This window comes from Dreissena polymorpha, chromosome 8, assembly GCF_020536995.1.
Source record: "Dreissena polymorpha isolate Duluth1 chromosome 8, UMN_Dpol_1.0, whole genome shotgun sequence".
In the NCBI taxonomy this organism is placed as follows: domain Eukaryota; kingdom Metazoa; phylum Mollusca; class Bivalvia; order Myida; family Dreissenidae; genus Dreissena; species Dreissena polymorpha.
Genome location: NC_068362.1, coordinates 73,725,957 through 73,749,658, shown reverse-complemented (window position 1 = coordinate 73,749,658; position 23,702 = coordinate 73,725,957). Strand labels below are relative to the sequence as shown.

Genomic DNA, 23,702 nt, shown 5'->3' with positions numbered 1-23,702 from the left:
GTAGACTTATTTCTATATTTAGAATATTTCTAACAGAAATTCCTTTAAGCAAACAGCGCAGACCCTGATGAGATGACGCATTATGCGGTGTCTCATCTGGGTCACGCTGTTTGCCAAGGCGTTTTTTCTAGACACTAGGCTTAAATGGGTTAAACTCTGGTAATTGTTACCATTACTGACTTAAGATATACATTAAGATAAATGCAGTTTAAACATGAGCTATATTCTTCATGCAACCTAAGACACATTTTTTCAATGTCTTACTTAAGGTTTAAATATTTCCATGTTTTTAATTTGTTTAATAAACATGTCACTTTGTGTTTTACTGGTTGTTGAACCCGTAGCAAATATAGTTGATCTAGGCGGGATACAATTGCCTTGAAGTACAACCATATTTTAACATGGCAGTTGTATTACTTCGTTTTTAACAATTTAATGTTAATAAAAATAAAGGAACTTAGCGCTAATTGCAATATGTGCTTTATCATTCCAGGGCAATTAAATATTTCGTCCATCCTGCATAATTTCTGTCAAACATCATAAATCATTTTAAACACGTAAACATGAACATGTGCTCCAAATCAAATAAACGGTGACGAAGTTTATCAACAACAACAACATTAATTTCAAGGCCTTTTATGTAGCTGTTTGATGATACGGATGAATTAATTGGGCTCATGTCACAAACACACAAATTTCACCTATAGCAATATATTTCACCTATAGCAATATATTCGAAAAGGGTCTTCCTAATTGCATGTATTTTGAGATGAAGAAATAACACAAGAACATGAAGAAATATGTGTTGGTTTCAGTAATAAGACATCATGACTTTGCTTTGTATTTTCAGGTTTAGTAATGCGATAGAAGGAAAACAAAAACAAAACAATTGCCAAATAACACAAGTGCTTATCAGGAACAATAATTTCCGCTTTGACCGGATTTTCGCAAATAAGAGACTTTATAGAAATGAAAAAAAAACAACAGCAGAAAGTGTCTTAGCAGATTAGCCTGTGAAGACTGCGCAGGCATATCTAAGACAACACTTTACACACATGCATATAATTCTGTTTTCCCAGAGCCAGTTTCATGTTCTGACTTTGTTTGTTTGTTTTCAGTTTAAGAAGAGGGATCAGAAGCGTAGACCGAAACCCAAGGATGGCACGGTGCTGATATGCCAGATATGCGGTGATAGAGCACTGGGGTACAACTTTGATGCCATAACCTGTGAATCCTGTAAAGCTTTCTTCAGAAGAAATGCTCTTAAAACAAAGGTATTGTTTTGTTTTTATGCCCTCAAAGGAGGGCATAAAGTGATTGGACCGTCCGTCCATCTGTCTGTCTTTCCATCACACTTTGCTTTTAGGTTTCGCATTTAGGTTTCGAAAAATGCTCATGACTTCTATGTCGCTTCAGAAAGCAACTTGATGTTTGGCATGCATGTGTATCTCGTGGAGCTGCACATTTTGAGTGGTGAAAGGTCAAGGTCATCCTTCAAGGTCAAAGGTCAAATATATGGCTTCAAAGCGGCACAGTAGGGGGCATTGTGTTTCTGACAAACACATCTCTTGTTATTCTTTGTTTTAGTAAGATTTACTGTCCTTTGGTTATCAAAATAATCCGCCTACTTTAAAAAGAATGTGCTGATCACTTGCTGTTACATGTGATGCCAGCAAGTTAAGGCTGTCTCAAGAAAAGAATAAGGAACAAAAGTTTTGTAGTAGTTTTTTTAATATTGCTGTTTCGGTCCTCAGATCAGGCCATGAACACATTTAATCCTTTCAGTGCTGGAACCAAGTTTTGAAGGCCTTTGCAAACAGTTTGGATCCAGATGAGACGTCACAGAATGTGGCGTCTCATCAGGATCCAAACTGTTTGCTATTTTGATAGTGGTGTTTGAAAAAAAGTGAAGAAAATGTTGATTTTAGAAATTCAGCAGACAACATTTTAGCAGAAGACAAATTTCCCAGCATGCAAAGGGTTAAGGAGGTCTTGAACTTACTGTCTTGTCATGATACCATAAGAGGAATAGTCTTATTGAACATAAAACATATGTTATAGTTAAAACAAAAGTATTTATTCTAACACTGCACATGTCAAATTTAATATGAACAAAGAAGAGAATCCTCTCTGGGTTATTCTTTAATAGTTATGGGCGGAGCTTATACACTGAAAGCATGCACTGTAACTAAACAAAACATACATTTTCCACCAGCGTAATAATCTGGTATTTGAAAGTTGATCTGATAGACAGAACAGCTGAAAGTTATTTTTATGGGCAGAACTTCACATAAAATAGTACATTAGAAAAATAAGATACATTGTATAAATCTTTAGTAAAAACCGTGTAAGAATGGCATACATTTTGATTGATCAGACCAAAGTACATCACTAGAACATATTGTATAGAATCTGTCCAAATACGGAAATAAAATATCATAATATTATCTCAAGCTTCAAGAAAGCACTGTTTAAAACAATCAGTCATAAACTAGAAAGTGCACACAATTAATGTCAGGTCTTAATGAGTTTGCTCTAGTACTTAAATTGTGCAATCAAGGCAGTTACTTGCATCATAGTGCACCACATGCTAATATGAAAATGATGACTATAAATTGCAATGCCTTCTCTGAATTCACTTATTCTTTATCCAGAACCAAAGATGAACCTTCCTCAATATGCATGCCAAACTGTCACACTTTAATAGGTGAAAACATGTGCACTCAGGAAAGTCTAATTTCATTTGACATTTAGCCCCGTAGAGTTGTATTAATTAAAACTTCAACGGAAGATTTAAGTATTTAAAATCTGTTAATTGGTAAAGAAATATCTTTGTTCATACTGCATAATTTTCGTTATATAAGCCACTTTGCATTATCAGTTATGATATTGTATGAACACTGCACTTGAATTATGGTGACATGTTGCAGAAACATTACTTAGAACAGAGACTGAGTTACATTAATGAGATAATGATCCACTTGAGTTATCCTATCTCTCCAGTAGTTTAAGTCACGATAGTCTAAAATTGTGGGCAGATTTTGATGATGTCAGTGTTTATGTACACCCCCTCTTAAATGTCTAAAAATGGTCTCTTAATTCACCGTACAATACCTTTATTTTGTTACAAAGCCATGTTTTAAGTACAAATTTACCTTAAAAATATACCTGTTTTAAGGAAAAAACCACAGTCAATCTTGTATTTAGAGACCACTTAAGGGAGTAACCAAATGTTGTCTCTTAATAAAATGGTCTCTAAATTAAAAAGGACATTTGGGATAAATGCGGACCTTTTATTTTAAATCCAGATGCAGGATTATCTCCTTTTGACACAATGATGTCAGCTTGTGTAATCAAATGAATCTTAATATAAATAAAATGAATTAAAAAAAGTTTTAATTAAATTTAGTTTTATTTGTTCTCTCTAATTCTTAATACAATGTAAATGGTTTGCACTGCAGAGAATGGGTTTTTCCGACTCCAAACTCATTCGGGATAAATTTACATGCACTTTTACTCTTTGACACTTCCAATACCCGAATTTTCTCATTTAACGTTAACACTTTCCTTTTTGACATTTTAATTTCTGCATTTAAGCTTATATATATATATCTTACTCGACTATGGTACATAGGGAAATAAATAAAACACCTCGATCGAAAACTAAATAAACAGACCTGATTGGAAAATTTACTAATACAAACTTATTAGCATAATAACAATTACAATTTTTTAATGAACGGATTTCGACACATATTACAGATTAATAGTTTATTAGTTTATTTTTTACACCTCTCAAGAACACTGTGAAAATGTTTGACACGTCTGCGCATTGTTTCTGCAATAAAATCGGCGATCAAATTTGTCACTTAACGTCCCAGATAATAAACTCTTTAATCCGTAGACTGTTGGCAATACATCACTGTATTATTCAACACCACAAATTGATAGGCAGTCAGCATTTACACCGGTCAGAACCGGTCATCGAGACAAAGGAAAATGGCTGGTGTGAAATCAAAACAAAGATGTAATCTATCATCCTATCGGCTTAGATAAACAATTAACACTGATTTGTACCTGAATGGTCAACAGATTTACCCCTTTTACCGCAAAGCGGTCGCTTAATTCAAGACCTCAAAATACACTAAAATCAGCAGTCGCTGGTCGCGTAAGACAAAAGTTGCTTAATACAATATGAAAATGTAATAAAAACGCTCGTGCTGGATTCAAAGTGGTCGCATAAGACAAAGGTCGCTTAATTCAAGTGGCCGCAAGCACAAGATTGACTGTATATATTTTCCGAAATAGGACCAACAAATTCCAAATAAAAATTGCCAAAAAAAAGATATTTTTTTATTAGATCGCAACATTGTTTTAGTTCATCTCCCATCCATCTCCATAAGTTGAACCTTAGGAAATATACTATTGGAAACACTTTTATTCTAAATTTTGAAGCATTTGTAAGCAAAACCAAATCAGCAATAATTTCACAATTTGAGTTAAACACCGCAATTTTTTTTCAATTCAATCCAAAGGGACCCCATTTCCAAAATGGTGAATAAAACACTGCCTGTTCTGTTGTTTACTAATTTGACAGTAGCGTGGAAATGTATTGCATCAAAGTTATAATGCATCATATTTATATTGCATCAAAGTTACGCAAGTATTCACAAGTAAGAGACAACATAGGTTTGTTGTTTGTTTCTTAGTCTTTTCGCGTGCTCCTTGAACCAAAAATCCACCTTGTAGACTAACATAAGACTGTTAGACAAAAAAATTCTTACTTACATGGTACAATCTTGTGCCAATCCCCACCTCCAACCAAAAGTCATGTCTACATTTTACTAAAACTCCTGCTGCCACAAAAACTTAAAATCCTGTTCTGATTCCCGTATATGAATTTTTTCATTCATGTTTGGTTTTACCATATTTATCATTTTACACGCTCAAGTGGAATAGCGATAAACATGAGTATAACAGTAATATGTATACCGGAAATATCTTCATTTAAAGAATTAAATTAAAAGGAAGAATATGAATTTTAGCTTGGCTGTTTTTGGAGAAAAGTCGAGGTATTGTCATAGCCAGCTCGTCGTGTCGTATCCTCCGTTCGTGTCGTGCTAAAACCGTAACATTTTGTCAAGGTTTTGAATATTGGCTCTAAAATTAAAATGCTTCAACCTACAACTTTGAAACTTCATATGTAGCTGCACCTTGATGAGTTCTACATGCCACACCCTTTTTAGGGTCACTAGATCAAAGGTCAAGGTCACTGTGACCTCTAAATTCTGACAACCTTTCATCTATTCAAAACTGCACCCGCAGCCGAGCGTGGCACCCTTTATGCAGTGCTCTTGTTAATTATTATTTTCAAAAAAATGATTACCATATCCCCTTTACAAAAGCTGCATTAAGGTTAAAGTTGTATTTTTGCCAATTAAAAAACAGTACTTAACTTTAGACCTTTGTTAGTTCAGACATTTAAATCTAAATTCCAAAAATTTAATTTTCAAATAGTGAAGAACAAATACTCTAATATCATTTTCAGTATTCGTTCCCATCCATAATATTGATATATTTTAAGTTTTTAATAAAAACAAGCAAACTGTAAAATGTAAACGCACACTCTTACTAGCAAGAACAGATACATGTGATTTTTTGTTCAGAAATAATATGCAGTCAAGTATATTAAAATAATTTATTTGATAAAATGTTTGCCTTTTCAATACTTCAACAATTGAAATATCCTTATTGCGGTTCTGCGGTTCACTTGAATATGTGTCAAATTAATTTTGTTAACCTTCATTATAGATACACCTTCAAATCACCTCCTATAAATTATGCAAAAGATTTTGCAAAACATGCCATTAAAGTGATGTATCTTTTGTCTTATTTATTTTATACAAAAAGCTTTATATAGCTGTTTTAATGGATAAAGTGTACATTATGGCATGCATGCATGGGTACTAGCATGGTCCAAGCTGACTATGTACTTCATCATCCAATCATAATCATTGTTTTTAGAATAAATTACCTGATTTAACACATGGAGGAGACATGTTCTATTTGTAATTGTGTTTATCAAAATACATGCCTATTTGCAGGTGTTTTTCCAGATAAATGTCTAGTTGCAGGTGTTTATGAGGACACATGTCTATTTGCAGTTGTTTAACAGAATACATGTCTATTTGCAGGTGTTTATCAGAATACATGTCTATATGCAGGTGTTTATCAGAATGCATGTCTATATGCAGGTGTTTATTAGAATACATGTCTAATTTCACTGGTGTTGATCAGAATACATGTCTTTTTTGCAGGTGTTTATCAGAATGCATGTCTTGTTGCAGTTAATCAGAATACATGGTCTTTTTGCAGTTGTTTATCAGAATACATGTGTATTTGCAGGAGTTTATCAGAATACATGTCTTTTTGCAGGTGTTTATCAGAATACATGTCTATATGCAGGTGTTTATCAGAATACATATCTATTTGCAGGTGTTTATTAGAATACATGTCTATTTGCAGGTGGTTATTAGAATACATGTCTAATTTCAGGTGTTTATTAGAATACATGTCTATATGCAGGTGTTTATTAGAATACATGTCTATTTGCAGGTGGTTATTAGAATACATGTATATTTGCAGGTGGTTATTAGAATATATGTCCATTTGCAGGTGGTTATTAGAATACATGTCTTATTTCAGGTGTTCACATGCAGTTTTGAAGGGAGCTGTAAGCTTGATCCACACACACGCAAGTTTTGCTCAGGTTGCCGGCTGAAGAAGTGTATGGACGTAGGAATGAAAAAGGAATGGATACTCAGTATGTAAAACATGCCCAGCAATAAAATAGTCTCAGTAGAAATTTATATGAATAATGATTTATGTTGATTACAATGTATAATTGTGTTATCTTTTCATGATAGGTCATATAAAACATATTTTGAAGAGTGTCTCTGCTTTATAAGGCAATGACAATGCAATCTAAATACTGATGAATTTTGTTTTTTTATGTTCAAATTCACAAAATTTATCAAATGCACTTGATTTTTTTTAAGCGTCATAACATGCTTTTGTTTTATTACATAAATATAAGGTCCCATGACTACAAAAATGACTTTCACTGCTATTGTTAGAAAATAGTACCTTAGTTTCTTTACATTCAATAGTTTTTATGCCCCCGGATCGAAAGCTCGGGGGCATATTGTTTTTGGCCTGTCTGTCTGTCTGTCCGTCTGTCTGCCAGCCCGTCCGTCCGTCTGTCTGACCCAAAACTTTAACCTTGGTTAAAGTTTTGCAATAACTTTTGCATTATTGAATATAGCAACTTGATATTTTGCATGCATGTGTATCTCATGGAGCTGCACATTTTGAGTGGTGAAAGGTCAAGGTCATCCTCCAAGGTAAAGGTCAAATATATGGCTTCAAAGGGCCGCAAAAGGGGCATTGTGTTTCTGACAAACACATCTCTTGTTTATGTATTTGATTGTATTGTCAACAGGTTAAATTTGAACAGACTGCATAAATGCATAAGACCCTTTTTCGAATTGTGTGGGTCAAATAATGTTCAAACATTTTGTAATAAGTTGTCAGATTTATTTACAAAAATCCACTTGGCTTGGGTAGAGCCCGACTTGTTTTCTGTTGTTTTAGCAAACTACTTGTTTAGTGTTCTTAGTATTTGTTTGCCTTGTTATCCCCCGCAAAAGGCGGAGGGATATTGTTTTGGCGTTGTTCGTCCGTCTTTCCGTCCTTCCGTCCGTCCGTCTGGCACTTGTGTGTCCGGAGCCATATCTTGGAAGTGCTGTAGGGGATTTTATTGAAACTTGGTATGAGTATATATATGGATAAGAGGATGATGCACGCCAAATGGCATTGTACACCAGCTAATAATAATGGAGTTATGGCCCTTTGTATTTAAAAAAAATGCTTTTCTTGTTTTTCCGTCGCCATATCATGGAACTGCTCTGACGGATTTCATTGAAACTTGGTATGAGTATATATATGGATAAGAGGATGATGCACGTTGGCGTTGTCCATCTATCCAGAAAACTTGTGTGTCCAGAAGTATATTGGCGGGGGATATCAATTCAACGAATTTGCTTGTTCTAGTCATGTTCCTAGCATTTGAACTAAAATTCTTATACAAAAAGTGTTGCAATACTATTATTGGAATGTCACATGTTTGTGTCAATGTCAAGTACTTGTAACAACCTGATCCAGTATTGAAAACATGAGAACCTACTTTCTTTGCCTAGATTATTGAACTGTTTCAGATCAATCAGGCTTAAATGAATAGGCTTTAATAGAAGATTCAATATCTGGTTAACAAAGTTGACAGCTTGAAGCCTTCATGATGCATTTAAATTTGTTTTAAAATCAATATAATATGCGGTTGTTTGATGTGGCAGACAACTTATCAGTGAAGTTAATGTATTATTAATGACTGATGGAGCAGCTGTTGGTGAAATGATATACTGAATTTTTTTGAAAAATAAGGTCAAATTTATGAGGTGTTTTACCCTTTTCCAGATAGATACGTATTTTGAAGCATTTGAAGTCCCATAGAAAGTTACATTTAATTAAAATCCTTTCTTACTTAATTCAAGTTTAAAAGGCTTTATTTCCAACCTTTAGATACTGATGAGCACAAAACAGCATAATGAGCTTTTCCTTTCCCACTCAGAAGCTAAGTGAACATGGCTATGTGCAAACAGCATAAAACCAGAACAGCGTGCAAGTAACTCGCAGTCTGTTCAGGTTTTATGCTGTTTGCTGCTCATCAGCATTTAAGGGTTGGAATTGAAGCCTTTAAAATTCGAATCTATTAAGAAAAAAATTTAATCAAATGTAATGTTTTAAGGGACTACAAATATGTAAAAATACGTATCTAAGTGGTAAAGGGCTATTTGGATCACTCTGTGTCAGCTGTCCGTCATTGTGCGTCATTTGCATTCAATTTTTAGCTTGCTTCATCTGTAATGGCCACATTTATATTCCAATCTTTATGAAACAAAACCATCTTTATAATAAACACAATTTAAGTGCCGTCATGAAAGTCACAAAGACAGAGTTGAATGACCTGCAAAAAGGGCTCTGTGATTAGGTTATTTGTGTATTAAAATAGTGGCATGTCAAGAATGTTATTAATGTAGTTATTTGCAGTAAAATGTGAGTGTTCCAATTAACACCCATTTAAAAGTGCAAATTTGCTGATGGGTCCCTATACATAATTGGAAACCATAAAATGGGCGTCAGAGTTATTAAATTAATAAATTAAAACAATTCTCAAGAGTGTTGACATGGACATATAAAATTCATCAGAGATTATAAAGTTCATTTGTCAGAAAAGATTTTAAAAGCAGTAAATTGTACATGCTTATAAGTGTTTTCAATGTCAGTTTCTGTTAAAGGTTGTTGCACATAAAAAACAATTAGGTGTCTACTAAGAGCATTCAAGCTTAACACATTTAAGCCTAGTGGACTCTCCCATCCTTCTAAATTGGATCAATTTATTTCCAAAATTAGGGATGTCTGGTATATTTATTTCTCTATTTAGAATATTTCTTACAGAAATTTCTATAAGCAAACAGCGCAGACCCAGATGAGACGCCGCATCATGCGGCGTCTCATCTGGGTCTACGCTGTTTGCCAAGGCCTTTTTTCTAGACGCTAGGCATAAATGTGTTAATGTTATTGTCATGCAAATGCATTATATAAAATGCATTATATTTACAAGGTCTCTTTATCTTAGCTTTAGTAATTTATGACGGTGAATAAGTGGAATAGATCTTCATCTTTTCATGTATCAATAGCATAACATTAAGCATGTATTTAACCTAATAGCTATTTTATTAGACTTAAAAAAAACTGCCCTATGTTTAGCGCATGTGCAATTCAGGTACAGAAGTAAGCTGCAAAACAAGTCATTTGTTAAAACATATATTAAGTCTAAGTCTTTGACGCTCAATTTCTTTGATGCGTAATGTCTTTGATGTGTAACTGGAAGATCAAATTTGGAGGGATGCACAGAAATATGCTGTAAATCCAGTTATAAAAGAAGAAGTTACAATCAAAAAGGGTGGGTACATACATGATGAACTTTCAGCTAGATTCCAATAATGCCTCAAAGATTAACAGTTTTACGTCCTCGCATTTTTCATTATTTGGTTAACAACAATTTAAGGTTCAGATAGGCTGTAAGAGAAGAGAATACAACTAAACATTAAAACTAAAATGATACATTTAATTTTTTCATTGCAAGTCCAAATATGTACTTTTATATTGGAATTTTGTAAACCAAAAAACAATAATAGAGTTTCCTTAATGTATTTTTTATGAGTAAACCAATTTGCAATATCTAATGCTCAACTACAAATATAGTGCTTTCTTGTGCATTTGTAAAGAGAAAAACATATTTAAGGATTTTAATCATGTTTAAATACATCATCATTTCTGATTGGTGACGTTTAAAGAATATGAAATACTGGGGACTTATAAAAAATAGTTTATCAAAATAATGACATTCCTAAACAGCAAACATTTGCAAATAAAATTAGAGCTTAAAAGATATTTTTTAAATGACCTTTGACTAATTCAAATATTTCTGGGTTTATTTATTTTGTTTGAAGATGCTTAAATAACATTTTTTGTAAACAAGCAACATTGTAAACCTGTTTTGGTTATGCACATTGCAACATGTGAAACAAAAATGTCACTTTAAAATCTATGCAGCCAAGAGAAATTGACCTTTCAAACAGGATTATTTGACATTATTAGATGTAAATAATAAAAAGGGTCTTATGTTTTTAGCTCACATGATTGCTCACGTGAGCTTTTGTGACCGGTCTTTGTCCGTCGTCTGTTCGTCCGTCCGTCCACATTTGTTCATAAACACTCTAGAGGCCACATTTATTGTTCGATCTTCATGACACTTGGTCAGAAGCTTTGTCCCAATGAAATCTCGGTCGAGTTCGAAACTGGGTCGTGCCGGGGTAAAAAACTAGGTCACTAGGTCAAAAAAAAGAAAAAAGTTGTAAACACTGTAGAAGTCACATATCATGCCCACTCTTCATGTTACTTTGTCAAAATGTTTGTCTTAATGATATGTTGGTTGAATTCAAAAGTGGTTCCGGTCCGTTGAAAAACATGGCCGCCAGTGGGCGGGGCAGTTTTCCTTATTTGGCTATAGAGAAACCTTGTTAACACTCTAGAAGACACAATTTTGCCCAATCATCATGAAAGATGGTCTAAACATTGGTTTTATTGATTTCTCGGACGAGTTTGAAAATGGTCCAGATCGGTGAAAAAACATGGCCGCCAGTGGGTGGGGCATTTTTCTCTATATGTATGTAGTGAAAACATGTAAACACTCTAGAAGTCACATTTTTGGCCCAATTTTCATGAAATTTGGTCAGAACATTTGTTTCCTTGATATGAGAGTTGAGTTCGAAAATGGTTCCTGTCCGGTGAAAAACATGGTTGCCAGGGGGACGGGCAGTTTTCCTTATATTTATATAGTACAAAGGCTTGTAAACAATTATGTAACATGCGAGACAACTCTTGCATTAAAGTTTACAGTAGTTACTCCCCTTTGACTATTAATGTTTTCATAATAATACAGTGTGTTTTCTAGAGGGCACATTTCTTTTCTGATCTTCATGAAACTTCATCAGAAGCTTTGTCCCAATGCAGGGTTGTCATTATGATTGTAAACAAAGGATTATTTTGGAATAGTAACCGATTGGGCTGGGGGTCAAGGGGCCGCCTAGGCCCCCTTGTAAGTCCAGGGCAAGGCCCTGTTAGGGGGGTCAGGGGGGCGAAGCTCCCCGACCGAAAATGAATTCTAGACACTTTAGGGACAAAATATTGCTATTCTCAGAGCATAAAAAAGTTAAAATGAGGTCTAAAAAGAACAGAAAATTTTAAGATTATCACATTTTTAGTATACTGTACAATATAAAAACATATTATATTGATAGATCTTTGCATGTTCCAATTCTATCCATTACCCGATAATCCAGTATTATTACGATTTCTTTTTTTTCAAAACCAAATTACGGCCAATATTGACGATGAATGTCGTCCGCCATGTAACGCAAGTGCATATACAAATTGAATTGTGGGATTGTGGATTTCCAATTGAACATGAGTGAATAAGGTGACGCGATTTGAGAGCATTGAGAACCGTTTATATTTAGTAATTACGACAAATCAACGACTCAATCTAAACTGTTACATGTACCTCCTTTCAGAAAAGCTTGCGAAAGTGAAAGTTAATTTCTGAAAATAAAAACGCGTCTTTCTTAAAATTTTACCGAGTACTTTTCATTCCGGATCGTGATATAACTTGTCAGGTCATTCATGCATGTAGACCTATATGTATGCATAGTTTGGCAATCTCAAAACACGTTATTTACTTTCTTATTATATTATGTGTAATGACATTTTGTATAACAAAATGCATTATTTAATTTAATTATTTTCAAATGCGTATAATTAAATGTGTTATCTGAAAGCATTTTCAGATTTCATTATTCACGGAAAATTAAGAAAATTCTAGTAACAGAGACACATTTCTCGTGTTTTTCATATACAGATGAAAATCATGCCAAAATAAGACTTCATGTATAACATCACGTCATTCTTCCTCGGGGAAAGCGTGGTATTAAATATTTAGATGCTGAATAACAACTTCGTAGCACAGAGGTCGCTAATATCTTTTATCTTGGTAGAAAATCGAAGAGCATTTTTTAATATGTAGAAAAAATTTCTCTAACTAAAAAAACTAGTTAATTACGCTCTACAGTGCTACATTCGTTGAAATACGGTCAGTAATAATCTGTGAAATGTACAGCTATTTGATACAGTTTCACGTGGGGTCGGCGTGTATTCGGCTGCCTGAGCACTGATTGGTTGACGTGCTTACTAAGAAGAATTTGATTAACAGCTAGAAAAATCAATAAAATCAATATTGGCCACTCGCTGAGAAATTCACTGAAAACAGTAGTTCTTAGGCCGAGTTAACGGACTGACTGAATGACCGGGTGTCGTTCTACTTAACTACTTTTATTCCTCGTCAATTATTGTAGGTTTGCGTGATCAAAACTTCCGATCGCAATTTTAAAGATTCGGGAAAAACAACCGATTTTCTGGCGATTTTAACTGATGAATTCGATCGGCAATCGGTTAATAATGACAACCCTGCAATGATATCTCGGTCTAGTTAAAAAAACTGGGTCATGCCGGGTCAAAAACTAGGTCACTAGGTCAAAAAAAACAAAAAAACTTGTAAACACTGTAGAAGTCACATTTCATGTCCAATCTTCATGTAACTTTGTAAAATGTTTGTCTAAATGATATGTTAGATGAGTTCAAAAGTGGTTCCGGTCCGTTGAAAAACATGGCCGCCAGTGGGCGGGGCAGTTTTCCTTATTTGGCTATAGAGAAACCTTGTAGACACTGTAGAAGTCACAATTTTTGCCCAATCATCATGAAAGTTTGTCAAAACATTGGTTTTATTGATATCTTGGACGAGTTTGAAAATGGTCCAGATCGGTAAAAAAACATGGCCGCCAGTGGGCGGGGCATTTTTCCCTATATATGTATATTGTGAAAACATGTGAACACTCTAGAAGTCACTTTTTTTGCCCAATTTTCATGAAATTAGGTCAGAACATTTGTTTCTTTGATATGAGAGTTGAGTTCGAAAAAGGTTCTGGTCAGTTGAATAACATGGCTGCCAAGGGGGGAGTTTCTTATATTTATACATAGTAAAAAAAGCTTGTGAACACTCTAGAAGTCACAATGTTTGCCTAATCATCATGAAACTTGGTGAAAAGATTGGTTTTATATATATCTCAGATGAGTTCGCAAATGGTCCCAATCGGTCAAAAAACATGGCTGCCAGGGGGGTGGGGCAGTTTTCCTTATGTGACTAGAGAGAAACCTTATGATCGAACACTATAGAAGTCACATTATTTGCCTAATCATCGTGAAACTTAGTCAATACATTGGTTTTATTGATTTCTGTGACAAGTTAGAAAATGGCTCAGATCGGTGAAACAAACTTTTTAGCTCACCTGATTGCTCAGGTGAGGTAAAATGATTGGTCTTTGTCCGCCGTCCGCCCGTCTACATTTGGTTTGTAAACACTCTAGCATTCACATTTCTCAAGCATTCTTTATCAAAGTTTCTGAAAGATCTCAGTCAAGTTTGATAATGAGCAAAATCACATAATTAATGCCATAATTATTGCCCTTAGATTGTCCAAATTTTCATTATATTACAAAATCCTTTTTAACACTCTAGAGGTCACAATTTTGTTTCAGGTTTTATAAATCTTGGTCATAATATTTATTTTTTTAAGTAAAGTTTGATGTTTGGTAAGGGGCGTCAACTAACTCAAAATATATGTCACCAGGTCAAATCTTACAAAAACAAAAACACTCCATACACCAGAGTTTTGGTTCAATAATAATGAAACTTGACCAGGATGTTTGTCTAAACAATATCTAGGTCAAGTGTGACGTTTGGTAAAGATTGAATAAATCGACTCCTCTCAGGTGAGCGAACTAGGGCCTTTTTGCCCTCTTGTTTTACTTTATTCATGCTACTTACAGTTGCACATTTGAAGACAGTGATAACTATTCTGAATTGTGCTGAAAGCGACACACATTTTCTAAATTTATCTGGAAGCGGAACCATTCACAAGTCAGTTAGCCAAAAACGTTTGTAAATGAACAAATATGGCAGATTTTATTTGCAAATGTTTTGTGTTTTTACAACCGCATTTGGTTTTACTGGGTCAACCATTTTGCCAATGGGCTATTGCTATGGGTTTGGTAAAAATTATGTCTCATGATTTTTTGTTATTGTCTGTAAATTTGCAGCAGAAGAAATATAAATATATTTATGTTTAAAAAAACACGTTTTCCAAGTTATGTGCGGTTTTTTTAAAAATGTAAAATCAATAAACTGAATGATGGCCTAATTATTGAGAGAAAAAAAAGAGTTAAAAGTGCCATTCTTTCATTACTTTGTATACACATCAATGCATTTTAATGACATGACCATTTTGGGGCATGAAAAACTCATTATTATCACTCAAAGTATGAATTGTCCTTTTGCATTATACAAATTCAATGTCTGTGTTATTAGTTTTGGGCATTTGATGCGTGGTATTGACCAAACTTTCTTAGCAAACTTCTTAGAAAATATCCAGGTACAACCAACAGTGTAAATTCTTTACTCACAAACATGAAAGGAAGTTTTCCATGAACAAGGCTCTATGATCCTTGGTGATGATGAACTGATCAATTCAATATTGTTAACACATTAAAGAGACAAATTTGGAAAGTATAGACTGACATAATAGCTCATGGCAGGTTCAATGTTTAATGTAACTGTTAAAACAAATGTTTTGTATGTTCAACAAACAATTTAAATGTGTCAATATTTGATGGTAAAAACTACAATTAATAGATTCATATATTTAAAATATTTTCAATATTATCAAAGTCTTTTTCTTAAAATATCCACGAAAACGCCTGCAACTTATACGTGTTGATATTGTTGCCTAGGTTATATGTAAAACATGTTTATATTTTACATAGGTGATAAGTTATATGTGTTGGTGTATCTAAAACATGTTCATTTGTTACCGAGGTGACCACTTAATAACTTGGTTCATATTGTTGCCCTGGTAATAAATTCTACATGTCTATGTAAACATGTTGATTTGGTTGCCCTCGTTATTATTGATGTATGGTTATAACAATAAAATATATTTATATAGTTGCCAGGTGATTAATTTAACACATGATGTTCATATTGTTACGTAGTTAACAACTAAAACGAAAAGTTTCCATATTGTTGCCGAGGTGATTAATATTACTTTTTCATGAAATTGGGTAGGTGATGACAAGTATCCAAATTGTTGCCGAGGTAATAAATAATACTTTTTCATGTCATTGGGTAGGAAACAACTAATACAGATTCGTATCATATTCTAGGTGATGACCAGTTAGCCAAGCGACGGAAAAAGAGCACTAGATCATCGTCAGGTGACGAGATGAAATTCCACTCGCCCTCATCACAAACTACCTTGACCTCTCCACCCCAGGTGTCACCGTCAGGGGTGCACGGGGCATACCGCCCGCCGCATAAAATGGACATGTACTCGCCCACGGGCTCTAGCAGCGAGGGGGAGGTGAACTCCACGAACTATATGTCTGATTCCACGGAGAACAGCAACATTAGCAGTCCCCTAACATCCTCTTACCTCACTTTGTCCCCGTCCGTGGTGAAAACGGAACTCAACGAAGACAATTACAGTCGGCCCATTCCTCCAGACGTAGCACTAGAAATCCTGCAACTCGAAAAAGATTACAATTCAGTGTTTGACAGCGGTTACACCGACGATCAGTCGAGAAGGTTTACGGAAAAGCCGCACAATGCCAATGACTTGTTTAATATGACGGACATTTTTATTCGGCGGCTTATAAAGTTTGCGAAACATATACCAGAGTTTAAGGCGCTCAAACAAGAAGACCAGATACACTTGCTTAAGGTGAGTAACTCTTGTATGACACACGAAGTACATCAGACTTATTTATGCATTGACACATAATTTTAATTGAGCAAAGTTCACACTGCATGCGATATAAGTCCATTTCAGGTAATCATTTATCAAAATGAGCTTAAAGGAAAGAATCAAACAAATATATGTGTCTTGTTCTGACAAAACTGGGCATAATGCATGTGCTTAAAGTGCCGTCCCAGATTAGCCTGTGCAGTCCGCACAGGCTAATCAGGGATGACACTTTCCGCTTAAACTTGTTTTTGGGTAAGAAGGGACTTCCTTCAAACTCAAAATACCATAAAAGCGGAAAGTGTCGTCCCTGATTAGCCTGTGCAGACTGCACAGGCTAATCAGGGACGGCACTTAACGCAGAAGCATTAAGCCCAGTTTTCTCAGAACAAGACACATATATACCGGTATATAGTTCAGTAATTATTTATTGGAAAGGGCTTAGAGGGAAAAAAACATATATATAGATAGAAGGGATATTTTAATATTTTTAAAGTCTGCACTACATGCCATATTAGTCCATTTCCAAGAATAATTTATCATTAAGTGCTTAAAAGAAAAAAACAAAAATAGAAGTGATATGTATTAACCTAAAAAACCATGTTGATTACACTTCATTCAGTTTTCATTGTAAAACTATTTACAATTAGCTTCAGAAGAGGGTCATCAACCAGTTAACAGCATAAGATTAAATGTTATTTCATCAATGATTTATTTTGTTAGAAATTAAGTTAAAAGTAATCAAATATTAAATTGTTAATGAGCCTGAAATACCAAAACTGTTCTATCTGTTATTATATAAGCTATGAATAATTAGCAAAAAAGTTATTACAATTTATTTGTTCACTTAAATCATTGTGATGTATGTGATTTTAAGTCTTCACCTCCTGAATGTATTTGAGCCACATCTCTGGGAAAATGGGGCTTAATGCATGTGCGTTATGTGTTATCCATGATCAGCCTGTGCAAACTGCACTGGCTAATCTAAGACAACACTTCACGCACATGCATTAAGCCCCATTCTCCCAGAGTGTGGGTCATTTCAAAGGTTCCTCAGCAAATTTGCAAATGTGTCAATTTAATCTCAACCCATAGTTACCATGGCAACCATAAATACATGTATCATTTTCGAAATAAGGTTTACTTGGGAATGGCAGAATTGGAGAGGTCAGTTCCATTAATCTTGGGGAAGATTCTAGTAAATAAAAAGCAAATGTTAACCCTTTGCATGCTGGGAAATTTGTTGGCTGCTAAAATGTCGTCTGCTGAATTTGTAAAATAAGCATTTTCTTCATTTTTTTTCAAAGAATACTATCAAAATAGCTAACAGTTTGGATCCAGATGAGACGCCACGTTCTGTGGCGTCTCATCTGGATCCAAACTGTTTGCAAAGGCCTTTAAAATTCGGTTCCCGCACTGAAAGGGTTAAACCACCAAAAACTTTCTCGCCATTAGTTTCAAACAGGCTTTATCATATGTTTATGAGGGAACTGCCATGGAATGATTGAATGGATGACATAAAATTTAATGAAAAAAATCTGTCTACTTTACTGTACGATTGAACACTTTGAATCAGTTAACAGGCACTTTGTGGGGAAACAAACTTTAATTAGTTTCTTATAATTAAGTTTTCCAAGCAGCATTTCAATGTCAATACTCATAATTTACAGTTTGATGTGAGCAAAATAGTTCTTATCCAAAAATTAAGGGGTAAACTTCTGCAAACAATTCAAACAAAAACATCTTAATTTGTGTTTGCTTCAAAAATCACTTAGCAGGACTTAAGCACACTACACCATTTAACAAATGTGTGTTGGCTTCAAAATGGAGTATAAGATTACAACTTCCTTTTTAGAACACCAAATATGTACTGGATTGTGACATGCATAAGTTAAACAGGATATTGTAGGCTTTTATTAAACAAGAAAATCTTACTCCCCAGTTCAAAATTTTTGTTGAAATGAGTGACAGGTGAAATCTCATATGCCTTACTGGTTTGGATTTAGCTCACCTCATAGCTTTAAGAATATTGTTCTCAACTCGTCCATTACTATATGTGTGTGTAAACTTTTTCTTCAAAGGACTTGTCCTCCTAAATCCATTTAGAGATTTTATTAACCCATTTATGCCTAGCGTCTAGAAACAAGGCCTTGGCAAACAGAGTAGACCCAGATGAGACGCCGTGTGATGCAACGTCTCATCAGGGTCTGCACTGTTTGATGAAAGGAATTTCTGTCACAAGAAATCCTGTCTAGTACATTACTGGAGCATACTAAGTCATCAGAGTACATGCAAACAAGCCCCAGGGGCATTTATTGTTCAGATGGCTAATTCTTGTCTCAGATCCTTTGTACCAGATGAGAGTGACCAGGGCTGTACCCAGGATATTTTTACTGGGGGGGGCCAACCGGGGAAAGTTTGGGAGGGGTCCCCCCACCCTATATATACTTTTTTAAATTTGGCACTTTGCAAGGTGAATTTTAATGCTTATAAAAACCGTATTTTGTGATATGAATTAATGGAATATAACAAGTAAATCAGCACATTTCGGAAGTCTTAAGCTTTAAACATTGGTGTGAATTCACAACAATATTAAAAGCTTTAGATTTCCGAAACTTACAGGTTTAAACTGATGATTATCCACATCAACTCTCGTATTGCTTCCACCATTTTTTCACAAATCAATAACGTCACAGGTTTTTTTAATCTGATTTTTTTGGGAAAGACCTTGCCTTTTTTAAGGAAAAAAATTGTGCGAAACGCCTAATTTTTGGGGGAAATAATGAAAGTCTTAAATAATCAATTTAACATATTTTACTGTTTTCAAACAAATTCAAGGCAAGAGATAATTTAATTATACAATATTTTTCTACACTGGATCAGGTTAACTTATATAATGAGATAGATTTGTTGTTTCAATTTTCATTTTTTTACCAATGAGCCATTAATAGGTTGACATTACTCAATTCTCGGTACTCAATTATTTTAAATACTGAATTCTGCCAAATTCTTATCTGTTGCTTGGCAAATTTATGAATCTGTTTTTCTTTTAAACAAACATGTTAACTACCTCATCGTAGTCTTTTTCAGTGATTTCCTTTCAAAATATAAATACTCAGTTTTAATACCTTTGTCAGTGTTTTTGTTCCGGTTCAAATTCAGGGCCCTATTCTCAATGCAAAAAGTATATATTGGGACCTAAAAATTCCCAATAAAAGGTTCCCAAAAAAACAAAAACAATTAAACTTTTAGAGGGGAAAAATACGTCTAGGGCCTTCTCAAAGAAGGAAAAAAAAACTGCGTCGGCAATTATCAGACCATAGTATACGACCTCCTGTAGCAGTTGCTTCCATTCGCTGCACTTATCTAAATACATGTAACATCAACCATCGATATATGAAGCATTCATGATCACAATGGGGGACTGATCGGGGATGTGTGTACAAGGCGATAAGAAAACATGGCCTGGGGGCTTATCTCGATTGGCGAGCGCTAATCCCCTTGTTTATCAGGGACAATAAAACATAGCTGCTCTTTTGTTTTGAGGGAAAGTGTACTGTGGGCCCTTGCACGAGAGAAAAAATTGCAGTGGGACAATTATTAAAAAAATCATAGTTCGACAGCCAGCTGGGGGGGCCCGGGCCCCTGGGCCCATGGCCTGGGTACGGGCCTGGTGACATATTGTGAAAGATTATCTTTAAAGTAACGGCATCTGTACCTCGCTCTGTTTGACACAAACACACTCATTTGAAATCATGATCAGCATTATGAATGTTTAATCTTAATTCTTTGGGAATATTTTTTTATGCCCCCAGATCGTAAGATGGGGGGCATATTGTTTTTGGCCTGTCTGTCATTCATTGTGTGTGTCCCAAAACTTTAACCTTGGTTAAAGTTTTGCAATAACTTTTGCATTATTGAAGATAGCAACTTGATATTTGGCATGCATATTTATCTCATGGAGCTGCACATTTTGAGTGGTGAAAGGTCAAGGTCATCCTTCAAGGTCAAATATATGGCTTCAAAGCGGCGCAATAGGGGGCATTGTGTTTCTGACAAACACATCTCTTGTTCTGCAATATAGTCATTTTTAGCTCGACTATTATATATGAAATATATATAGTGGAGCTATCCTACTCACTCCGGAGTGAGCGTCTGCGTTAGCGTCTGCGTTAGCGTGCAAATGTTAAAGTTTTCGTACTACCCCAAATAATTTTTTTGTCCCTTGACATATTGCTGTCAAATTTTGCATACTTGTTTACCAACATGACCCAAACCTATAAACACTAGCAGACAACTCTATCAAGCATTTTGTCATAATTATGGCCCCTTTTCCACTTAGTATATGCAGCAAATGTTTAAGTTTGCGTACTGCCCCAACTATTTTCAATGTCCCTTGACATATTGCTTTCAGATTTTGCATACTTTTTTTGTTTACCAACCTGACCCCAACCTATAAACAAGAGCAGACAACTCTATCAAGCATTTTGTCATAATTATGGCCCCTTTTCCACTCAGAATATGCATATTATTGATTATTCTATGTTAAAGTTTGCGTACTTCCCCTAATATTTCCTATATCCTTTGACATATTGCTTTTATATGTTGCATACTTGTTTACCAACATCATGACCCCAACCTATAAACAAGAGCAGACCACTGTATCAAGCATTTTGACATAATTATGGCCCCTTTTACACTTAGATAATTGAACATTTTGCTTTAATTGCCATAACTTCTTTATTTATGATCACATTTTATTATTACTTTGACAAAACAACACTTAGGCCAACATTTTTTATTATGCCCCCCTTCGAAGAAGAGGGGGTATATCGCTTTGCACATGTCGGTCAGTCTGTCGGTATGTCGGTCTGTCGGTTCGGCCACCAGGTGGTTTCCGGATGATAACTCAAGAATGCTTGGGGCTAGGATCATGAAACTTCATAGGTACATTGATCATGACTCGCAGATGACCCCTATTGATTTTCAGGTCACTAGGTCAAAGGTCAAGGTCACGGTGACCCGAAATAGTAAAATGGTTTCCGGATGATAACTCAAGAACGCTTATTCCTAGGATCATGAAACTTGATAGGTAGATTGATCATGACTCACAGATGACCCCTATTGATTTTCAGGTCACTAGGTCAAAGGTCAAGGTCACGGTGACCCGAAATAGTAAAATGGTTTCCGGATGATAACTCAAGAACGCTTATTCCTAGGATCATGAAACTTGATAGGTAGATTGATCATGACTCACAGATGACCCCTATTGATTTTCAGGTCACTAGGTCAAAGGTCAAGGTCACCGTGACCCAAAATAGTAAAATAGTTTCCGGATGATAACTCAAGAACACGTATGGCTAGGATCATGAAACTTCATATGTACATTGATCATGACTGTGAGATGGTCCCTATTGGATTTTCAGGTCACTAGGTCAAAGGTCAAGGTCACAGTGACAAAAAAACATATTCACACAATGGCTGTCACTACAACGGAGAGCCCATATGGGGGGCATGCATGTTTTACAAACAGCCCTTGTTAAAATGATTTTCGGATTTTTTTTCTAAAAGTGTTGGGTAGGAGGACGGAAAAAAACAAAACAAAAAAAGATGGGTGACCAAATATGCACTCATTTTAAAAATGTAATGGTATGAAGTTCTTTTTACTAAGAAACCACAGTGATTTTTTTCAAACATGTTGATGTGCAAAATGATCATAATCAGACTGTAGGTATTGATGTGCAGTTTTTAAATTAGTTTGAATTTAAAAAATAGCTTAACTATATATATATATAAGTTCAAAAGTTATGCAATCTTTTCACTTGTCTATAATAAACTTTTTGGTGATTTTTTGATGTTTTTTTTCACAAGGAATCCATATAATGCATTAAAAATACTTTATCTCCACAAACAACCAATAAGCTATTGAGGTTTAAAAGAAACATTTATAGTTTATTGTCCAGTAAAAATCAATACCGCAGACAAATACAAATAGCATAATAAAACGCTTTTCAGGGGTTTCACTGGCCCAAAAAAAGTTGTCGCCACTTTATCGCGGTGTGAAAACCGCCCGTAATTCAAACTTAATCAATAAGGACAATCATTTAAGGAACCTTACTACATCATAAATGAATAATGGCATTTACTATATTTTTATTACTCTGAGAAGTATGTTAATACATAAATAACAATAAGTACCTTCATAAGTCTTAATATTAAAAGCTTTATTTTTATATAAATAACATTTTTTTCCACTTGATAAACCAGATAACCAACATAATATAATAACGTTAACAATAATGTAACGGTATGCTGCATAAATGTTTCAGAATTATTTATCAAAACCTAGAATCACACAAATATATTTCTTCTGAAAGGAAAAATAAATCAAACATCAGAAAATAAAGCATCTCAATTCAAATTGTTAAACAGTTTATACATTTGGTCATTTGGACATGATATACATCAACTCCTGTTTATTATCAAATTTCACAAATTCTAAAACAACACCTTTTGTTAAAAGGTTTTCTGTTAGTTGTGGTGGTTGATTTCCAGGTTCAATTAAATTAATATATTTTCACATCTATTTCTTGATAGAAAGACCCAGGATAATTGCCACCATCCATTCTTGTTGTCTGAAATAACACAAAACATATTTGTACAAACTATATGCAACAAATCAACACATAAATGTCACTATTTTTATATATGTCCGAATTTTAACATATCCGAAATATAGTACATCGAGTGAAGGACCTACTTTTGATTTCAGAAATAGTTGGTATCTTAATTAAATTATATCTTTCCCAGAACATTTTAATAATGGAACTGTTAAAAACAAATGCCTGTTGAAACAAGTTCACATGTGTTTTTGTCATGGTATTGATTAAAGAAATAGCGTCCCTAATAATCGTTATAATTATTGATCTTCGTGACAGTTTATCCCAGGATAACATAATTGATAGTTCAATGTCATAAAGGAGCTGTTAATTCGATAATAACCCCCATAAACTTGACTATTTTATTTGGACATTCATGGTTTGAAATCGTTTTAGAAACTGTTGATTTTGCGATTTTTGAAATTTTGGTACGAACCAGTTCGGAACAAAAC

At 34.6% G+C, this 23,702-nt stretch overlaps 1 protein-coding gene and 1 long non-coding RNA gene across 5 annotated transcripts in view; both read left to right on the top strand.

The window, feature by feature from the left end:
* LOC127841980 (nuclear hormone receptor HR96-like) overlaps positions 1-23,702 on the top strand; it is a 189,319-nt gene that overhangs the window by 144,226 nt on the left and 21,391 nt on the right. For all 4 annotated transcript variants that reach the window (XR_008031447.1, XM_052371234.1, XM_052371233.1 and 1 more), the window contains 3 exons: positions 1,119-1,274; positions 6,706-6,823; positions 16,014-16,570. Coding sequence is in view for 3 of the 4 variants with exons in the window: in XM_052371234.1 (XP_052227194.1) it covers positions 1,119-1,274; positions 6,706-6,823; positions 16,014-16,570 (831 nt within the window). In the remaining variant the exon portion in view is untranslated. The remainder of the gene's footprint in view (positions 1-1,118; positions 1,275-6,705; positions 6,824-16,013; positions 16,571-23,702) is intronic.
* The window catches only part of LOC127842002 (uncharacterized), a 128,741-nt gene that overhangs the window by 83,648 nt on the left and 21,391 nt on the right, over positions 1-23,702 (top strand). The window lies entirely within an intron of this gene.